The sequence below is a fragment of the Pangasianodon hypophthalmus genome, chromosome 29, assembly GCF_027358585.1.
Source record: "Pangasianodon hypophthalmus isolate fPanHyp1 chromosome 29, fPanHyp1.pri, whole genome shotgun sequence".
Classification (NCBI taxonomy): Eukaryota; Metazoa; Chordata; class Actinopteri; order Siluriformes; family Pangasiidae; genus Pangasianodon; species Pangasianodon hypophthalmus.
This window is the reverse complement of record NC_069738.1, coordinates 13,251,410-13,266,040: the sequence shown is the minus strand read 5'-3', so window position 1 is coordinate 13,266,040 and position 14,631 is coordinate 13,251,410. Positions and strand designations below refer to the sequence as shown.

Genomic DNA, 14,631 nt, shown 5'->3' with positions numbered 1-14,631 from the left:
AGCAGCTGTCATGCTGCTTCATACACACAGAGTAAAACAGGTGTTGAAAAGAGGATTCCATGGAAGTACTTACATTAAATTACACTGAAAGAAAGAGTAACGCCGTTGCCTACATCTACAAAAAACAACAACAAACAAAACAAAAAATGGCTCATTTATGCGAGCTCTCCACATTCACCCATAAAGAGCTGACTCGTCCTCAAAACAACACATTACTTACACTATATGGTCAAAAGTATGTGCACCCCTGACCATCACACCTATATATGCTTCTTCTGCAATGATCACAAATCCTGACAGCCACGCTCCAAAATCTAGTGGAAAGCCTTCCCAGAAGAGTGGAGCTTATTATAACAGCAAAGAGAGAATAAATCTGGAATGGGTGTGACGGTAAGATGTCCACAAACTTTTGGCCATAAAGTGTATTTTTAGTACAACATCTTTTAGTAACCTATAGAGAAAGTGTAATCTTAAGGCTTATAATCTTAATGGTGATGAAAGTGGGTCCATAATGGTTTAAATTAAAGTGGACTATAGAACTCACTCAAGCCAAATTAATGAACTGATATACTAGTAATATTCATCATTAAAAAGCCTATGCAGTCATATCTGCTTACTTAAATGTATATTTTTCATGTATAGTAACTCCATGTTAATGCTCATGGGTTTGGAGTAGGCGCAAATGTTTGCTGTTATAATAAGCTCCACTCTTCTGGAAGGCTTTCCACTAGATGTTGGAGCGTGGCTGTGGGGATTTGTGTTCATTCAGCCATAAGAGCATTAGTGAGGTCAGGCGCTGATGTTGGTGAGGAGGTCTGGGGTTCAGTCGGTGTTCCAGTTCATCCCAAAGGTGTTCAGTGGGGTTGAGGTCAGGGCTCTGTGCAGGACACTCGAGTTCTTCCACTCCAACCTTCACACACCATGTCTTCATGGAGCTCGCTTTGTGCACAGGGGCATTGTCATGCTGGAAATTGTCATTGTCATGCTACATCATACAAAGACTTTCTGTACAGTTGTGTGCTTCCACCTTTGTAACAACAGTTTGGGGAAAAACCACAGATGGGTGTGATGGTCAGGGGTGCACATACTTTTGGTCATATAGTGTATCTGCCTCATTAATTGGATGTGGACGTTATTTCATAATAAGCATGGATTTTGCTTTTGCACTAAGTTTGAAAAATGTGTGAATTTTTAAGCGAATTGGAGGAAATAAAAGAGAGAAAACACCACACGGGGCCTTCACCTTCGTCAGAAGCTTTACCTCTGTTCTGTTCACCAGAGAATATATTTATAATAACATGATAACATAATGCTGGCTCATTATTAGTATTATTTGTAAACAATGTATACATATTGATTAGCAGTAGTGCTGAGACACACAGCAAGAAGCAAAGAAAGAAAGAAAGAAAGGATTAGCAAAGGTTTAAAAAAAAAAAAAAAACAACAAAAAACTCAATTTCCCATGATGCATTTCGCCCACGCGCATTTGCGCGCCTTTCCATCTTGTTCCTCCCCACAGCGGAGCGTCGTCGTTGTTGTTGTGGTGGGATAATAATGGCGGCAGCTGGAGGCGGATTGCCTGCCTCGGTTGTCTTCGCGGGCGCGAGCCCGTCTGCCCCGGCACGGTGTCGCTTTCCGGGGCGCCCGGGGCCGTCTCGCAGTCGACAGAAGACGGGGAAGCGTTGGAGAGTCGGCCGGCTGCGGCTGGAGGAGGAAGCGGCGGCGGCGGCGGTGGAGGCGGTCGCGAGCGGCCCGAGAGCTCCGAGGCCCGTTAGCGTTGAGTTGAACCTGCGCGAGGATCCGACTTTACTGCGCGTGCTGAGGCTCAGCGAGCGGCTCGCGCGCCAGAAGGACGCGGGGTTCTGCACGAGCGGCAGCGATGAGGTTAGCAGTGGAAATAATGAAAGCTGGAAATATTCTGAACGCTTTTTCTGTTTTGTTTTTCTTTGCACCTGCTTTGCGATGCACAGGCTAGCTTATTAGCCTTTTAGCTTATTAGCCATGCTAACCTGCTAACCCTCAGCTAGCATGCTGTGCATTAGTGCATCTGAGGAGCTGATAGCAGGTGAGGATGTTTAGCGCGTGAGGATGTTTCTCTGTCTGTGTAGTGAAGATAAAAAAAAAAAAAAAAAAACCCCGGTGTTGTTAAGCTGTCTTCAGCTCAGGAAGCGTCTGTTATCCGCGTCCTGGTGGCTGAGGAACCTGTCTGAGCTTGCTGAAGATCCAGTGCATGGACTCTTCTTCATTACACACGCACTCACTGGAGCTTCATTTCCTGCAGAAGTGTTGAGCAGTGCATGCATGCACCCTGACGATGAGGTGCTGGATATCCTGTGATGCGTGTGTGTGTGTGTGTTCCTAGCTGTGGTGTATTAATTGCATGAGCCACTTTTAAGGCATCAGTGTTGTGCTAAAGTCTGTTCAGTGCACTGAAACCACAGACATCTTCATGCACTTGGAGGCTTAAAGACAACTTTACATGCAAAATTGTTCTGAATCTGTGCAAATGTACACCGCGGCTGTAACACCATCACTCCCAGTCTAATTTTAAACTTATGTGGTATTAAGGGGCGTCTAAACTTTTGTCAGTGGGTCAGAATAATCTGCATCAAAACACCTGAAGTTTCAGCGTTAAATATTATTCAGTATTTTGCATAATCTGTAAATATTTACATCATGAAAAGCTCTGATTAAAGCTCAATGCACGTCGAGCTCCTGATCAGCGTGTTTAATTTCAGCTCCAATAAACTGAGTGGTTTAATTTGAGTGGAATAACTGCAGCAGGGTATCAGCTGTGACGCGGAAGACGACGATGATGATGATGATGATGATGATAATAATCATAAATTCCTGCTTCCTGCATTGACCACTTTAGTTAAAGACTCTTTCAAGAATTCATGGAAAGTTTTCCACGCTTTGTGGAAATGTTATCGGTGACGTTCTGCCCAAAAGTGTTGCAAAGAAATGCTGTAGAGCAAAGATACCTTCAAAAATACTGAAATTAAATGTTTCTACATTAAATAAATACTTTAAAGAGCAGAAAACAGTAATAAATGAAACAGAGTCAGTGTTTGGTGTGACGATCCTTCTCTTTTAAGAAAAGGCGTAGTCTCAGGTACACTTTGTTTTGCAGTTTTATAAGGAAATGAGCTGGAAGTGTTACTGAGCATCTTGCAGAAGCAGCCACAGTTCTTCTGGAGACTTTGACTGTCGACTCGCTTCTTATTTCTGCAGCGAAACCCAGCAGCCTTCATTACGTTTTTATCTGAAAAGTGTCTCTGATGGAATCTGCTGCTTTCTTTACTGACATACAAACATTTTTTCTGTAGCATTTCATTTTGTGCTGGAAAACTAATGTTTGGAATCTAAAAGGATTTTGTACTGAATCAATAATGTAGAAGTCAGAAAATAAACATCTATAACAAAGTTTGTACTAAAAAAAACAGGAAGCCTAAAGGGGCGGTCTAACTAGATTTTCATAATGCGAAATTTTTCAGAGAGCGCCGTGAATATCGGCGGAAACCGGATATGACATCACGCCAAAGCGTTAATTTTTAATCTCGCTGTTAACTTTGCGCTTATTGTCTGTAGCCATGACTAAACATCATTCAGTGAATTAATTTGCAGTTGTACACAGAGGGGAAAAAAAACGCTCTTACACTTTAGCTAGCTGTGTTAACTCAGTCTGCTGCCACCGTCAGGTGAAAGGAAGAATTGCAGTGTGAAGAAACCACGGTGCAGTAAAAGAATTTCCAATAATCACTGCAGATATAAGCGTGAAACAGTGTGTGTTATACGCATCAACAGCACTTCCTGGTTTTTATTAAAATTGCACTTAATGTTAACGTTATTTATGTGTTTTTAGTTTTAATTAAACCCTTTTTTGTTCACAATAATTAAATAATAGCCATAGCAACATTAAGCCTCATCTATTAATATTTTAGTAAACTTGTGTGTAAATGTTTGCGTAAACCAAACCGAAGTGTTTTCCCGACACGGCTCATTTGCATGTCGTGACGCCCATAAACTCCATAAAAGGTCACGTGCACAGTCAGCTGCGAGCATGAAATGAATAAGGCTGAAAGACAGAGCGGCTCGTCCTCCGTCTACACACCACTGTTTCTTTTGTCATGATTGAATGATTAGTTTTATTTGTCTTAATTAATGGGTTTGTGTTGGCTCACTTTTTAATTTTTTTTTTTTTATATTGTTTAATTAATGCCAATAATATAAACGACGATTTCTCTGAATGTTCTGGATGTTGCTGTTATTCCCTGATTTAGTGAACTAGCACGAGTAAGTGTTTTTGATCGAGACTCTAAAGCTCTTCTATGAGTCGCTCTGGATAAGAGCGTCTGCTAAACGCTGGAAATGTAATAAAAATAAACAATTTCAACATGACCGAATATTCCAGATATAAAAGTGCAGTAATTGCAAATTATCTGATGTGAAGTTGACGAGTAGGTTACGAACGTTTTTCTGAATTTACAGGATTTTCACGAATACCAAATTTCTTATGTAAACACTTGTATAAAAGATTTACGAATAAATCCCTTCATATCCAGCTCGACCAGTTCTCAGTCCTTAAAGATAATAAATCAGATAATAATCATTCGTTGCCTTTTAAATCGATGCATCAACTTGCATCCCTAGAAATTAGAATTTAGGCTTTAAATATGACAAGAATTTCCATACTTATACTTTTTCCTTTTTATAACATTCATTTTTATTTCTTTCTTAGTCCTACTTCTAATTCCCTTGATGTTACCTCGATTTCCTGTCTGTGATGAACATAAAACCTTCTAGATCAATCTTAAATCCCTTCCCAGTGTTTCCCACTAATGTTTATACAGACACCTCAGTCTGGATGTGAGCGTCTAGTACTGTTCAGTCCTTAATAATCTTCGATAATATTTACTTCTTTTCAAAATTCAAAGTTTTGTAAACCATTCCGGCATTGAACAAGTTAGTAGTTATAAGAATTTTTCTTTACTTAAAAACTAGAATAAATCACTTTTTAATAATAAATCATCCCAGTCTTGCTGCTTCAACAACTCGTAATTCCCAACCAACGACCGGGAAAAACACCCCTCAACTCGGAATTCCTCCTCTCTAACTCGGGATGGTTTCCTCAACCCCGAGTTCAGCAAGTGATGTGAAATCAGCATGGCTGCTCACAGCATGAACAGTAAACACAGTACCTTTAAATGAGTTACACTGTATATACACGTATTTCAGCTCAGTCATTATATAGACATGTTCACTTGTTAAATCTATAACACTGTTTTGAGGAGGAAAATTACATCATGTCACTCACCACAGTTAGCTGGCTAGCTTATTGCTAAAAGACAAGCTCTTTGTTTGTATCTTGAATGCACTGAGGTCGAAAGCAGCGTCATTCCAAGCTTCTGGAATGACTTCTGACTTCCGAGCTAAAATTATCGTACATCCTTCCAGTCTGTCAAAATAACAAAAAAATTTGTTTATTTCTGCCTCCGTAGTGCTCCTCTGGTTCATCTGCTGTAGGCGCATCAGCTTACGCAACAGGCTTTATAGATTCCTCAAGTTTGACTGCAAGTTGTTTCCATTGCTAAGTGACCTGGGCTGTACTCAAGCGCTGAATTTATTATTATTATTATTATTATTATTATTATTATTATAACTCTTCTAGTTAGCGCTGGATGATATGGCCGAAAACGTTATAAATCTCAATACTTGCAGCAAAATGTCATAACACTGTCGATTGATTTTTATGGAAGATTCTTCTAAATAATGCAGACGGAATAAACGAGATGTTCATTACTCTCTCTGCAGGTTTGGACAAATAACACATACTTTAGCTCATGAGATAAGGAAAAGCTCCAGTGTGCTGCGCAGGTCCGTCTTCTTGTTTGCCTGGAAATTGTCGAGGCTGAAAAGTCCATCCAGCAAACTGACGATAACAAACGACGAGCTAATTGGCTAATTAACTGCAATAATGCAGGCAAATGTGTGTAAGGATTGCGAGAAGGATTAGTGCACCTGATTTTGGGTTTGTCGTTATTTTCACATGTCCACGTCTTACCGATTCTGAAAACGAGTGAAAACTTTTGTTTTGCAAAAATTGATCAGAAATCAGGGTTTGCTTTTCTAGTTGTTGGACAGCTGAAGATGAAACCTTGTGGTGGCCGTCAGCAGCATTCTGAGCTTACTCGTTTGCCAGACAACTGCGAATAACGCTGCATTTGACTTAGCTACGAAGTGGGAATGACATCATTTCACGATTTCCGAAACCATGGACACCTCTTTGTCTGTCTTTTGTTTGCAACAAGCTAGCCAGCTAACTGTGATGAGTGATGTGTATTTTCCTTCTCGAAACAGTGTCCTTGTAGAGTCAGTGTAAAAGATTTATCAAGCGAATATATCTGTATGTTGATTGATCTAAAGCTAATACTTGTGCATTCAGTGTAACTCATTTAAAGGTAAAAAGTGCTGCTGTGTTTACTGTTCGTATCGTGAGCAGCCATGTTGATTTGATGTCACTTGCTGAACTCGAGTTGAGGAGATCGTTCTGTGTTCCTGAGGTTTTTTTTTTCCTCCCCCTCCCCTCCAGGTCGGAGGTCGGGAATTATGAGTTATGACCTCTATTCGAATGCAGTATTATTTCAGCGTGATTCCTTTGTGCGTCCAGTTCAACATCGTATAACCCGAATAGCTTGAATTTGAGCGATCTAAACTTTTCATCGTTAACGAGGAAACCTTTATCGTGATAGAAATCCAGATCGTTTTATTGCCTGGCGCTACGTCTAGCCTTCTGATGCCATGTGTTTGACATTTGCTATTCTACCGGATGGTGTGACACTACAGCGATCTTCAGTGCGATTACAAAGAGTGATTACAAAGTTTCATTCTTCTTTTAAATGTCCTATTTATGGCTGCTTTAGGAGGCGAGATAATGATCGGGGAAGTGGTTAAGACGTTGGTCTTCTGATCGGAAGGTCAGGAGTTCAAATCCCAGCACCACCAAGCTGCCACTGCTGGGCCCTTGAGCAAGGCCCTTAACCCTCAACTGCTCAGATGTATAAATGAGATAATTGTAGATCGCTCTGGATAAGGACGTCTGCCAAATGCCTTAAATGGAAATATATCACAAAATGTAACGTTTAGATTTGTTTTAATTTATTCACCAGCAGTAAGTGTTTTCTTGTTGCTGATATTTAGCTCAATTTGACATTTCTTCCTTGTGATCCACATAAAATCCACCTGCCCACGACATGGCTAGACTTAGGTTCGGATTACTTCCTGTAAACTCTCTTTAAGTTGACCTTCTGTGTTGTGGTGTTGTGTTCCAACACTTTCTTCTTTACTGTGTAATACATACAAAATACATACACAATACATACACAATACGAAACCCTGCAGTATTACACGTTGTAGTGACTGTACCTAGTTCAACAGTTCAGTTATGTTCATATGTGGAAACTCTAGTGTCTTGTCATGACTTGCATAAAAAAATCAATAAATTAACAATGTTTTTTTGTTTTTAACTAGATGTAAATGAGTTTCCAGGGGCTGTTACCATGGTAACTTGGTTAAACATCCCCAGGGGCAGGCCTCCTGTCAACCTTTCTACAGTAGTGTAGCTGTTCTTACACAAGCATTGGGCTTTTAATTCTCCGTGAACTTCTACATAATGTCTTATTTACGATGATGTAAATGCGCAGCGCTGTTGTATGGTAAAGAACGGAAACGAATAGCCACTAAATTTGCTTTCTGTTTTACAGGAAGGAGATTTCACAGGCTTCCAGACTGACGGTCGATGGGCTTTACGCTCTGGACAAGACGTTACACAAAGTAATTCATTCAAATACAAACGTTTTTCTTGCTAATTACGTAAAAAGGCCACTTTATAGTAGATTAACGTCACCTAAAGTTTTGTTAAAAACCATGAAGTATTGGAATTTCAATGATCGAATAATGCTGGAAATATATAATTTTGTTCTAAAGACTGTTTTTTCATGGTTTTATATTTGATATTAAAAAAAAAAAAAACACACACAATAAAGGTCAAAGGAAATCTGTACAGTGGTTTACTGAAAGCATTTATTAACCAAAAAAAAAAAATTTACAAGTAGTTTAAATTTAAAGGCCTTCCTTATTTTTGGTGTGAATGATAGGAAAAGACTGCTAATGTTTCTTTTCTTCTTGTTTGTTGCTAGAAAGTTCTGTTAAATCATCCTCATCCTCAAAGGAGAAGTCATGTCCTGCTCATGATCCATCTGCAAACAATAAAGTCACCACTGCAAAAAAAGGATTACGGGTGACTACAGAAACGGAGAGAGAACCTCCCTCAGAGAAACGTGAGAAGAAGGGTGGAAAACTTCAACAAAATGTTGGGAAACCCAAACTAGTCGTTAAACTGGCTACCAAAGAGATGACCAATAAAAATCTGCCAAGGGAAACAACTTTGCGCAGGGGTCGAGGGAAACCATCTGAGAAGGAGAAAGGGACTAAGTTCTCACATGAAGAAGAAAATGGAGGTGTAGAAGAAGAGGTATTGGATGAGCCAGCCGCGGACGCTGGAAGAAAGGAAACGCGGCAGGGACGTACCAGTCAGAGCAGGCAGAGGAAATTTGTGTGGAATTTAACGCTGATTAAGCGGAGAGGAAGAAGTTCCAAAAAGGTCCTGGCTGAGAATTTGGGCAGACGTTCCCGGAGAGAGTACGCGAGGACTGCTGAACCTCAAGGCAAGGCTCAGGAGGAGGCAACTAGGGATGAACTTGCTATTGACCAAGATGCTTCTGTGTCTCCAAAACCTGTTGCCAAACAGAAGAAGGTCCGCAACGTTACGAGCGCCTCTCCGAAAGAGGAAGAACAGGAGAATGCTGTTTCTCCGGACGGAAGTGAAGGCACGCCAGTGAAAGGCAGTAGTCCGCATTCTCCCAAACTATCTCCCCGTGCCTTAAAGCGACGCAAATCTTTATTTGGGTATCGTAGGAAACCGGAGCAGGAGTCGTTGCTGAAAATGAAGAAGGCTCAGTCACAGGCTGCGAGTAGAATCCCCAGAAAAAGGCGGCGGCTTGTCTGCTACACTTACGAAGCAGTGGAATCGCCGGCGAATCAAGAGCAGTCACAGGAACCACCGGCGCAGGTGGCGAGTCAGCAGGGACTCACGGACAGCGTGATTAGCAGTCGGCCGTCCCGGGTGATCAGGGTCCCGAAAAGGTTCATGGATGATGAAGGAATGTCTGGGCTGCTGGGAAAGAAAGCTGTTCAAACTGAGAATCAAGAGGATGAGTCTTGCAGTGACACAGAGGAAGCAAATCTTTCCCAAACCCCGAGGTTAGGAAGCAAGCAAAAGAGCGCAAACAAAAGGACTATATGTGACAACGAGGAGGATTTTGTTGCAAAGTCTGAGGAATGGAAACCAGGCAGCCTGACTGGTGGTCCTCGAAAGAAAGTGGGGAGACCGGCTTATGATGCTACTCCTCTCAAAATCTATGAGAGTTTAAAGATGCTTACAGCAAGCTTGGCTCAGAGGAAAGAGCAGCGAATGGCCAGCGCACGTTTCAAAGCCCTTGGTGAAAAAGTGGAGTGTGAGAGCCATGGTGAAGTCGAATCTCCAGCTTCTAGAGAGCTGAGAAAATGGGGGAGCTCTGATATAAAGATAGGTGATCTGAACTGTCCAGGAGTTGTGCATAAAGTAGCCATACATGCTGATGATCAGGTGATCAGTCAGTCAGCACTTTCATCTGTGGAAGAACTTGAAACCAAAGCAGAGGGTAAGGAATATGATAACATACTGTCACTTTTAAGTATGTTTGCAGATTTTACAACACTTATTTTTTTCTAGTAGAGAGAACCAGCCTGGAGGATGCTACTGACCTACAAAGCACGGATGCTGGGAAGTCGGAGGTCGTGTTGGCGCAGGGCAGTTCCTTTCACAAAGTCAACATCTCGGGTGCCAACAAAAGGATGCTTCACCTGCTGAAGAGGGCCAAGGTGCAGCTGATTAAAATTGACCAGCAGAAACAGATGAAGACAGCTCAGGTAAGGATTTGCATGGGAAGCTTTTATCAGTTTCTATAACTTTATGCAATCAATTTTTTGTTTTTTTGCATTGAATGTTTGCAAGTCAGTTTTTAGGGAAGTGATGGAGACGACCACAAAGCGTGAGGTATATTAAGCTATATTATACTATATTGCGCAAGAAAGAAATGTTGGCTTTAAAAAATGATTCCCGTTTATAATCATGATAAATGCATGGCTTTGATTTTTATAGTGCTGTCTGTGTTCTGTGTCTGTGCAGCTGATGTCTGGCACAGTTCGAGTTGGAGATTGTGGCATTATGAGCATGAAGAGGAGGGGGAGAAGGGGAATAGTCAAGACAAACAAGGAAGAGGTTCCTCAGGTGTGTTCAATTGGCCTCTTATTTGATAAGCCAAGAAATAATGGGAAAAAAAATTTGGGAGCCAAGGAAGCAAAATTGGCCATGCTCTCTGAGTGGGAGGGACGGATTACTCTCTCTCTCTCTCTCCCCTGTCAATCACAGCAACACTAGTGTCTGAAGAGCGGCGGGCAGCGCGTATACGGTACGCGGGAGAGGGTGAGCAGCGTGTGTACAGTACGCGGGAGAGGGCGGGCTAGCGCGTGTGCGGTACGCGGGAGAGGGCGGGCAGCGCATGTACAGTACGCGGGAGAGGGCGGGCAGCGCATGTACAGTACGCGGGAGAGGGCGGGCTAGCGCTTGTGCGGTACGCGGGAGAGGGCGAGCAGCGTGTGTACGCGGGAGAGGGCGAGCAGCGTGTGTACGCGGGAGAGGGCGAGCAGCGTGTGTACGCGGGAGAGGGCAGGTAGCGCGTGTGCGGTACGCGGGAGAGGGCAGGTAGCGCGTGTGCGGTACGCGGGAGAGGGCGGGCTAGCGCTTGTGCGGTACGCGGGAGAGGGCGGGCTAGCGCGTGTTCGGTACGCGTGAGGGCGGGCTAGCGCTTGTGCGGTACGCGGGAGAGGGCGGGCAGCGTGTGTACGTGGGAGAGGGCGGGGTAGCGCATGTACAGTACACGGGAGAGGGCGGGCTAGCGCTTGTGCGGTACGCGGGAGAGGGCGAGCAGCGTGTGTACGCGGGAGAGGGCGAGCAGCGTGTTTGGTAGGCGGGAGAGGGCGGGGGTAGCGCGTGTGCGGTACGCGGGAGAGGGCAGGTAGCGCGTGTGCGGTACGCGGGAGAGGGCGGGCTAGCGCGTGTTCGGTACGCGTGAGGGCGGGCTAGCGCTTGTGCGGTACGCGGGAGAGGGCGGGCTAGCGCGTGTTCGGTACGCGTGAGGGCGGGCTAGCGCTTGTGCGGTACGCGGGAGAGGGCGGGCAGCGTGTGTACGCGGGAGAGGGCGGGGGTAGCGCATGTGCAGTACGCGGGAGAGGGCGGGCTAGCGCGTGTACGGTATGCGGGAGAGGGCGGGCAGCGCGTGTTTGGTAGGCGGGAGAGGGCGGGGTAGCGCGTGTGCGGTACGCGGGAGAGGGCGGGCTAGCGCGTATACGGTACGCGGGAGAGGGCAGGTAGCGCGTGTGCGGTACGCGGGAGAGGGCGGGGTAGCGCGTGTGCGGTACGCGGGAGAGGGCGGGCTAGCGCGTGTGTGGTACGCGGGAGAGGGCGGGCTAGCGCGTGTGCGGTACGCGGGAGAGGGCGGGCAGCGCATGTACAGTACGCGGGAGAGGGCGGGCTAGCGCGTGTACGGTATGCGGGAGAGGGCGGGCAGCGCGTGTTTGGTAGGCGGGAGAGGGCGGGGTAGCGCGTGTGCGGTACGTGGGAGAGGGCGGGCTAGCGCGTATACGGTACGCGGGAGAGGGCAGGTAGCGCGTGTGCGGTACGCGGGAGAGGGCGGGGTAGCGCGTGTGCGGTACGCGGGAGAGGGCGGGCTAGCGTGTGTACGCGGGAGAGGGCGGGGTAGCGCATGTGCAGTACGCGGGAGAGGGCGGGCTAGCGCGTGTACGGTATGCGGGAGAGGGCGGGCAGCGCGTGTTTGGTAGGCGGGAGAGGGCGGGGTAGCACGTGTGCGGTACGTGGGAGAGGGCGGGCTAGCGCGTATACGGTACGCGGGAGAGGGCAGGTAGCGCGTGTGCGGTACGCGGGAGAGGGCGGGGTAGCGCGTGTGCGGTACGCGGGAGAGGGCGGGCTAGCGCGTATACAGTACGCGGGAGAGGGCAGGTAGCGCGTGTGCGGTACGCGGGAGAGGGCGGGGTAGCGCGTGTGCGGTACGCGGGAGAGGGCGGGCTAGCGCGTATACGGTACGCGGGAGAGGGCAGGTAGCGCGTGTGCGGTACGCGGGAGAGGGCGGGGTAGCGCGTGTGCGGTACGCGGGAGAGGGCGGGCTAGCGCGTATACAGTACGCGGGAGAGGGCGGGGTAGCGCGTGTGCGGTACGCGGGAGAGGGCGGGCTAGCGCGTATACAGTACGCGGGAGAGGGCAGGTAGCGCGTGTGCGGTACGCGGGAGAGGGCGGGGTAGCGCGTGTGCGGTACGCGGGAGAGGGCGGGCTAGCGCGTGTGCGGTGCGCGGGAGAGGGTGAGCAGCGTGTGTACAGTACGCGGGAGAGGGCGGGCTAGCGCGTGTGCGGTACGCGGGAGAGGGCGGGCAGCGCATGTACAGTACGCGGGAGAGGGCGGGCAGCGCATGTACAGTACGCGGGAGAGGGCGGGCAGCGCATGTACAGTACGCGGGAGAGGGCGGGCAGCGCATGTACAGTACGCGGGAGAGGGCGGGCAGCGCATGTACAGTACGCGGGAGAGGGCGGGCTAGCGCATGTACGGTACGCGGGAGAGGGCGGGCAGCGCATGTACAGTACGCGGGAGAGGGCGGGCAGCGCATGTACAGTACGCGGGAGAGGGCGGGCTAGCGCGTGTGCGGTACGCGGGAGAGTGCAGGTAGCGCGTGTACGGTAGGCGGGAGAGGGCAGGTAGCGCGTATACAGTACGCGGGAGAGGGTGAGCAGCGTGTGTACGCGGGAGAGTGCAGGTAGCGCGTGTACGGTAGGCGGGAGAGGGCAGGTAGCGCATGTACAGTACACGGGAGAGGGCGGGCTAGCGCTTGTGCGGTACGCGGGAGAGGGCGAGCAGCGTGTGTACGCGGGAGAGGGCGAGCAGCGTGTGTACGCGGGAGAGGGCAGGTAGCGCGTGTGCGGTACGCGGGAGAGGGCAGGTAGCGCGTGTGCGGTACGCGGGAGAGGGCGGGCTAGCGCGTGTTCGGTACGCGTGAGGGCGGGCTAGCGCTTGTGCGGTACGCGGGAGAGGGCGGGCTAGCGCTTGTGCGGTACGCGGGAGAGGGCGGGCAGCGTGTGTACGCGGGAGAGGGCGGGGTAGCGCATGTGCAGTACGCGGGAGAGGGCGGGCTAGCGCTTGTACGGTATGCGGGAGAGGGCGGGCAGCGCGTGTTTGGTAGGCGGGAGAGGGCGGGGTAGCGCGTGTGCAGTACGCGGGAGAGGGCGGGCTAGCGCGTGTACGGTATGCGGGAGAGGGCGGGCAGCGCGTGTGCAGTACGCGGGAGAGGGCGGGCTAGCGCGTGTACGGTATGCGGGAGAGGGCGGGGTAGCGCGTGTTTGGTAGGCGGGAGAGGGCGGGGGAAGCACATCTTGGGTGGGTGGGATTTTCAAGTGACTTTTTTATGAAGAAATTGAGGAGAAAATGGAGGGAAAATAGCTTTCTAACCATGTTTCATAAATATAAATGTTTTTCTCCTAACATTTCTTAGTGTCTGAGAAAGTAAAAGAATAATGTTGTTGCTGTAGCGTAGACTCATTCTCACTCACTCTGTTTTGTTAGAACTGAGGCATTGTGTGTGTTCTTTGTCTTTAGGGACTGCCGGTTGGAGGTCCACGCATAAAGCACGTGTGTCGGGCAGCGGCAGTGGCACTTGGGCAGCCTCGTGCCATGGTACCGGAAGACATCCCCAGACTCAGTGCTCTGCCTTTACACGAGAGAGAAGGCATTGCACCTTCACAGGACACAGAGGGTACACAAATTTCTCATTCTCTCCATTAAAGTAGTCTGATATCATATTTTTAATCAATGTGCAGTTTGCTTCATTTTAAGTTTAAAAAGGACCAACAGTAGATGCATTTGTTGGCGACATCCTTACTAGTTTCTTACCTGGTTTAAATACCAGGTAAACCTGCTCCTAAGGACACATCTAGGAGATGTTAGTGGGTGGGATATTTGATTATTTTGTTAGGTAATATGGAAAGCTACTTCTGAGAAGCTGAAAATGTGACTGATCTGAAAATGTGGGCTAGGGAGACGCAAAAAAGATACCGCGTATGCCTCGTAAGGAGACGTCCATGCTCAGGCCGTCAGATAGAAGACTCTTGCTAGCCATGTTAGCTTATTTTGTAGTGCCCTGGTTTAGATTAAATGTACACCGATCAGCCATAACATTAAAACCACTGACAGGTGAAGTGAATAACATTTGATAATCTCTTTACAATGGCACTTGTCAAGGGGTGGGATATATTAGGCAGCAAGCGAACAGTCAGTTCTCGAAGTTGATGTGTTGAAAGCTGGAAAAATGAGCAAGCAAAAGGATCTAAGTGACTTTGACAAGGACTTAGTTGTGATGGTTAGATGACGCTGTCAGAGCATCTCCAAAACAGCAGGTCTTGTCTGGTGT

The 14,631-nt window shown here is 47.5% G+C and overlaps 1 protein-coding gene across 4 annotated transcripts in view; it reads left to right on the top strand.

Annotated features, from left to right (window-relative positions):
• The first annotated feature begins 1,496 nt into the window (after window positions 1–1,496).
• The window catches only part of kmt2ba (lysine (K)-specific methyltransferase 2Ba), a 39,468-nt gene continuing 26,333 nt past the window's right edge, over window positions 1,497–14,631 (top strand). Inside the window, exons 1-6 of one of the 4 annotated variants that reach the window (XM_053231373.1) lie at window positions 1,497–1,884; window positions 7,764–7,833; window positions 8,199–9,761; window positions 9,836–10,029; window positions 10,289–10,390; window positions 13,821–13,977. In XM_053231373.1, the coding sequence (XP_053087348.1) occupies window positions 1,555–1,884; window positions 7,764–7,833; window positions 8,199–9,761; window positions 9,836–10,029; window positions 10,289–10,390; window positions 13,821–13,977 (2,416 nt within the window). In that variant the 5' untranslated portion in view covers window positions 1,497–1,554. Of the gene's footprint in view, window positions 1,885–7,763; window positions 7,834–8,198; window positions 9,762–9,832; window positions 10,030–10,288; window positions 10,391–13,820; window positions 13,978–14,631 lie in introns of all 4 variants that reach the window. The other 3 variants (XM_053231372.1, XM_053231375.1, XM_053231374.1) reach the window with 3 other exon arrangements.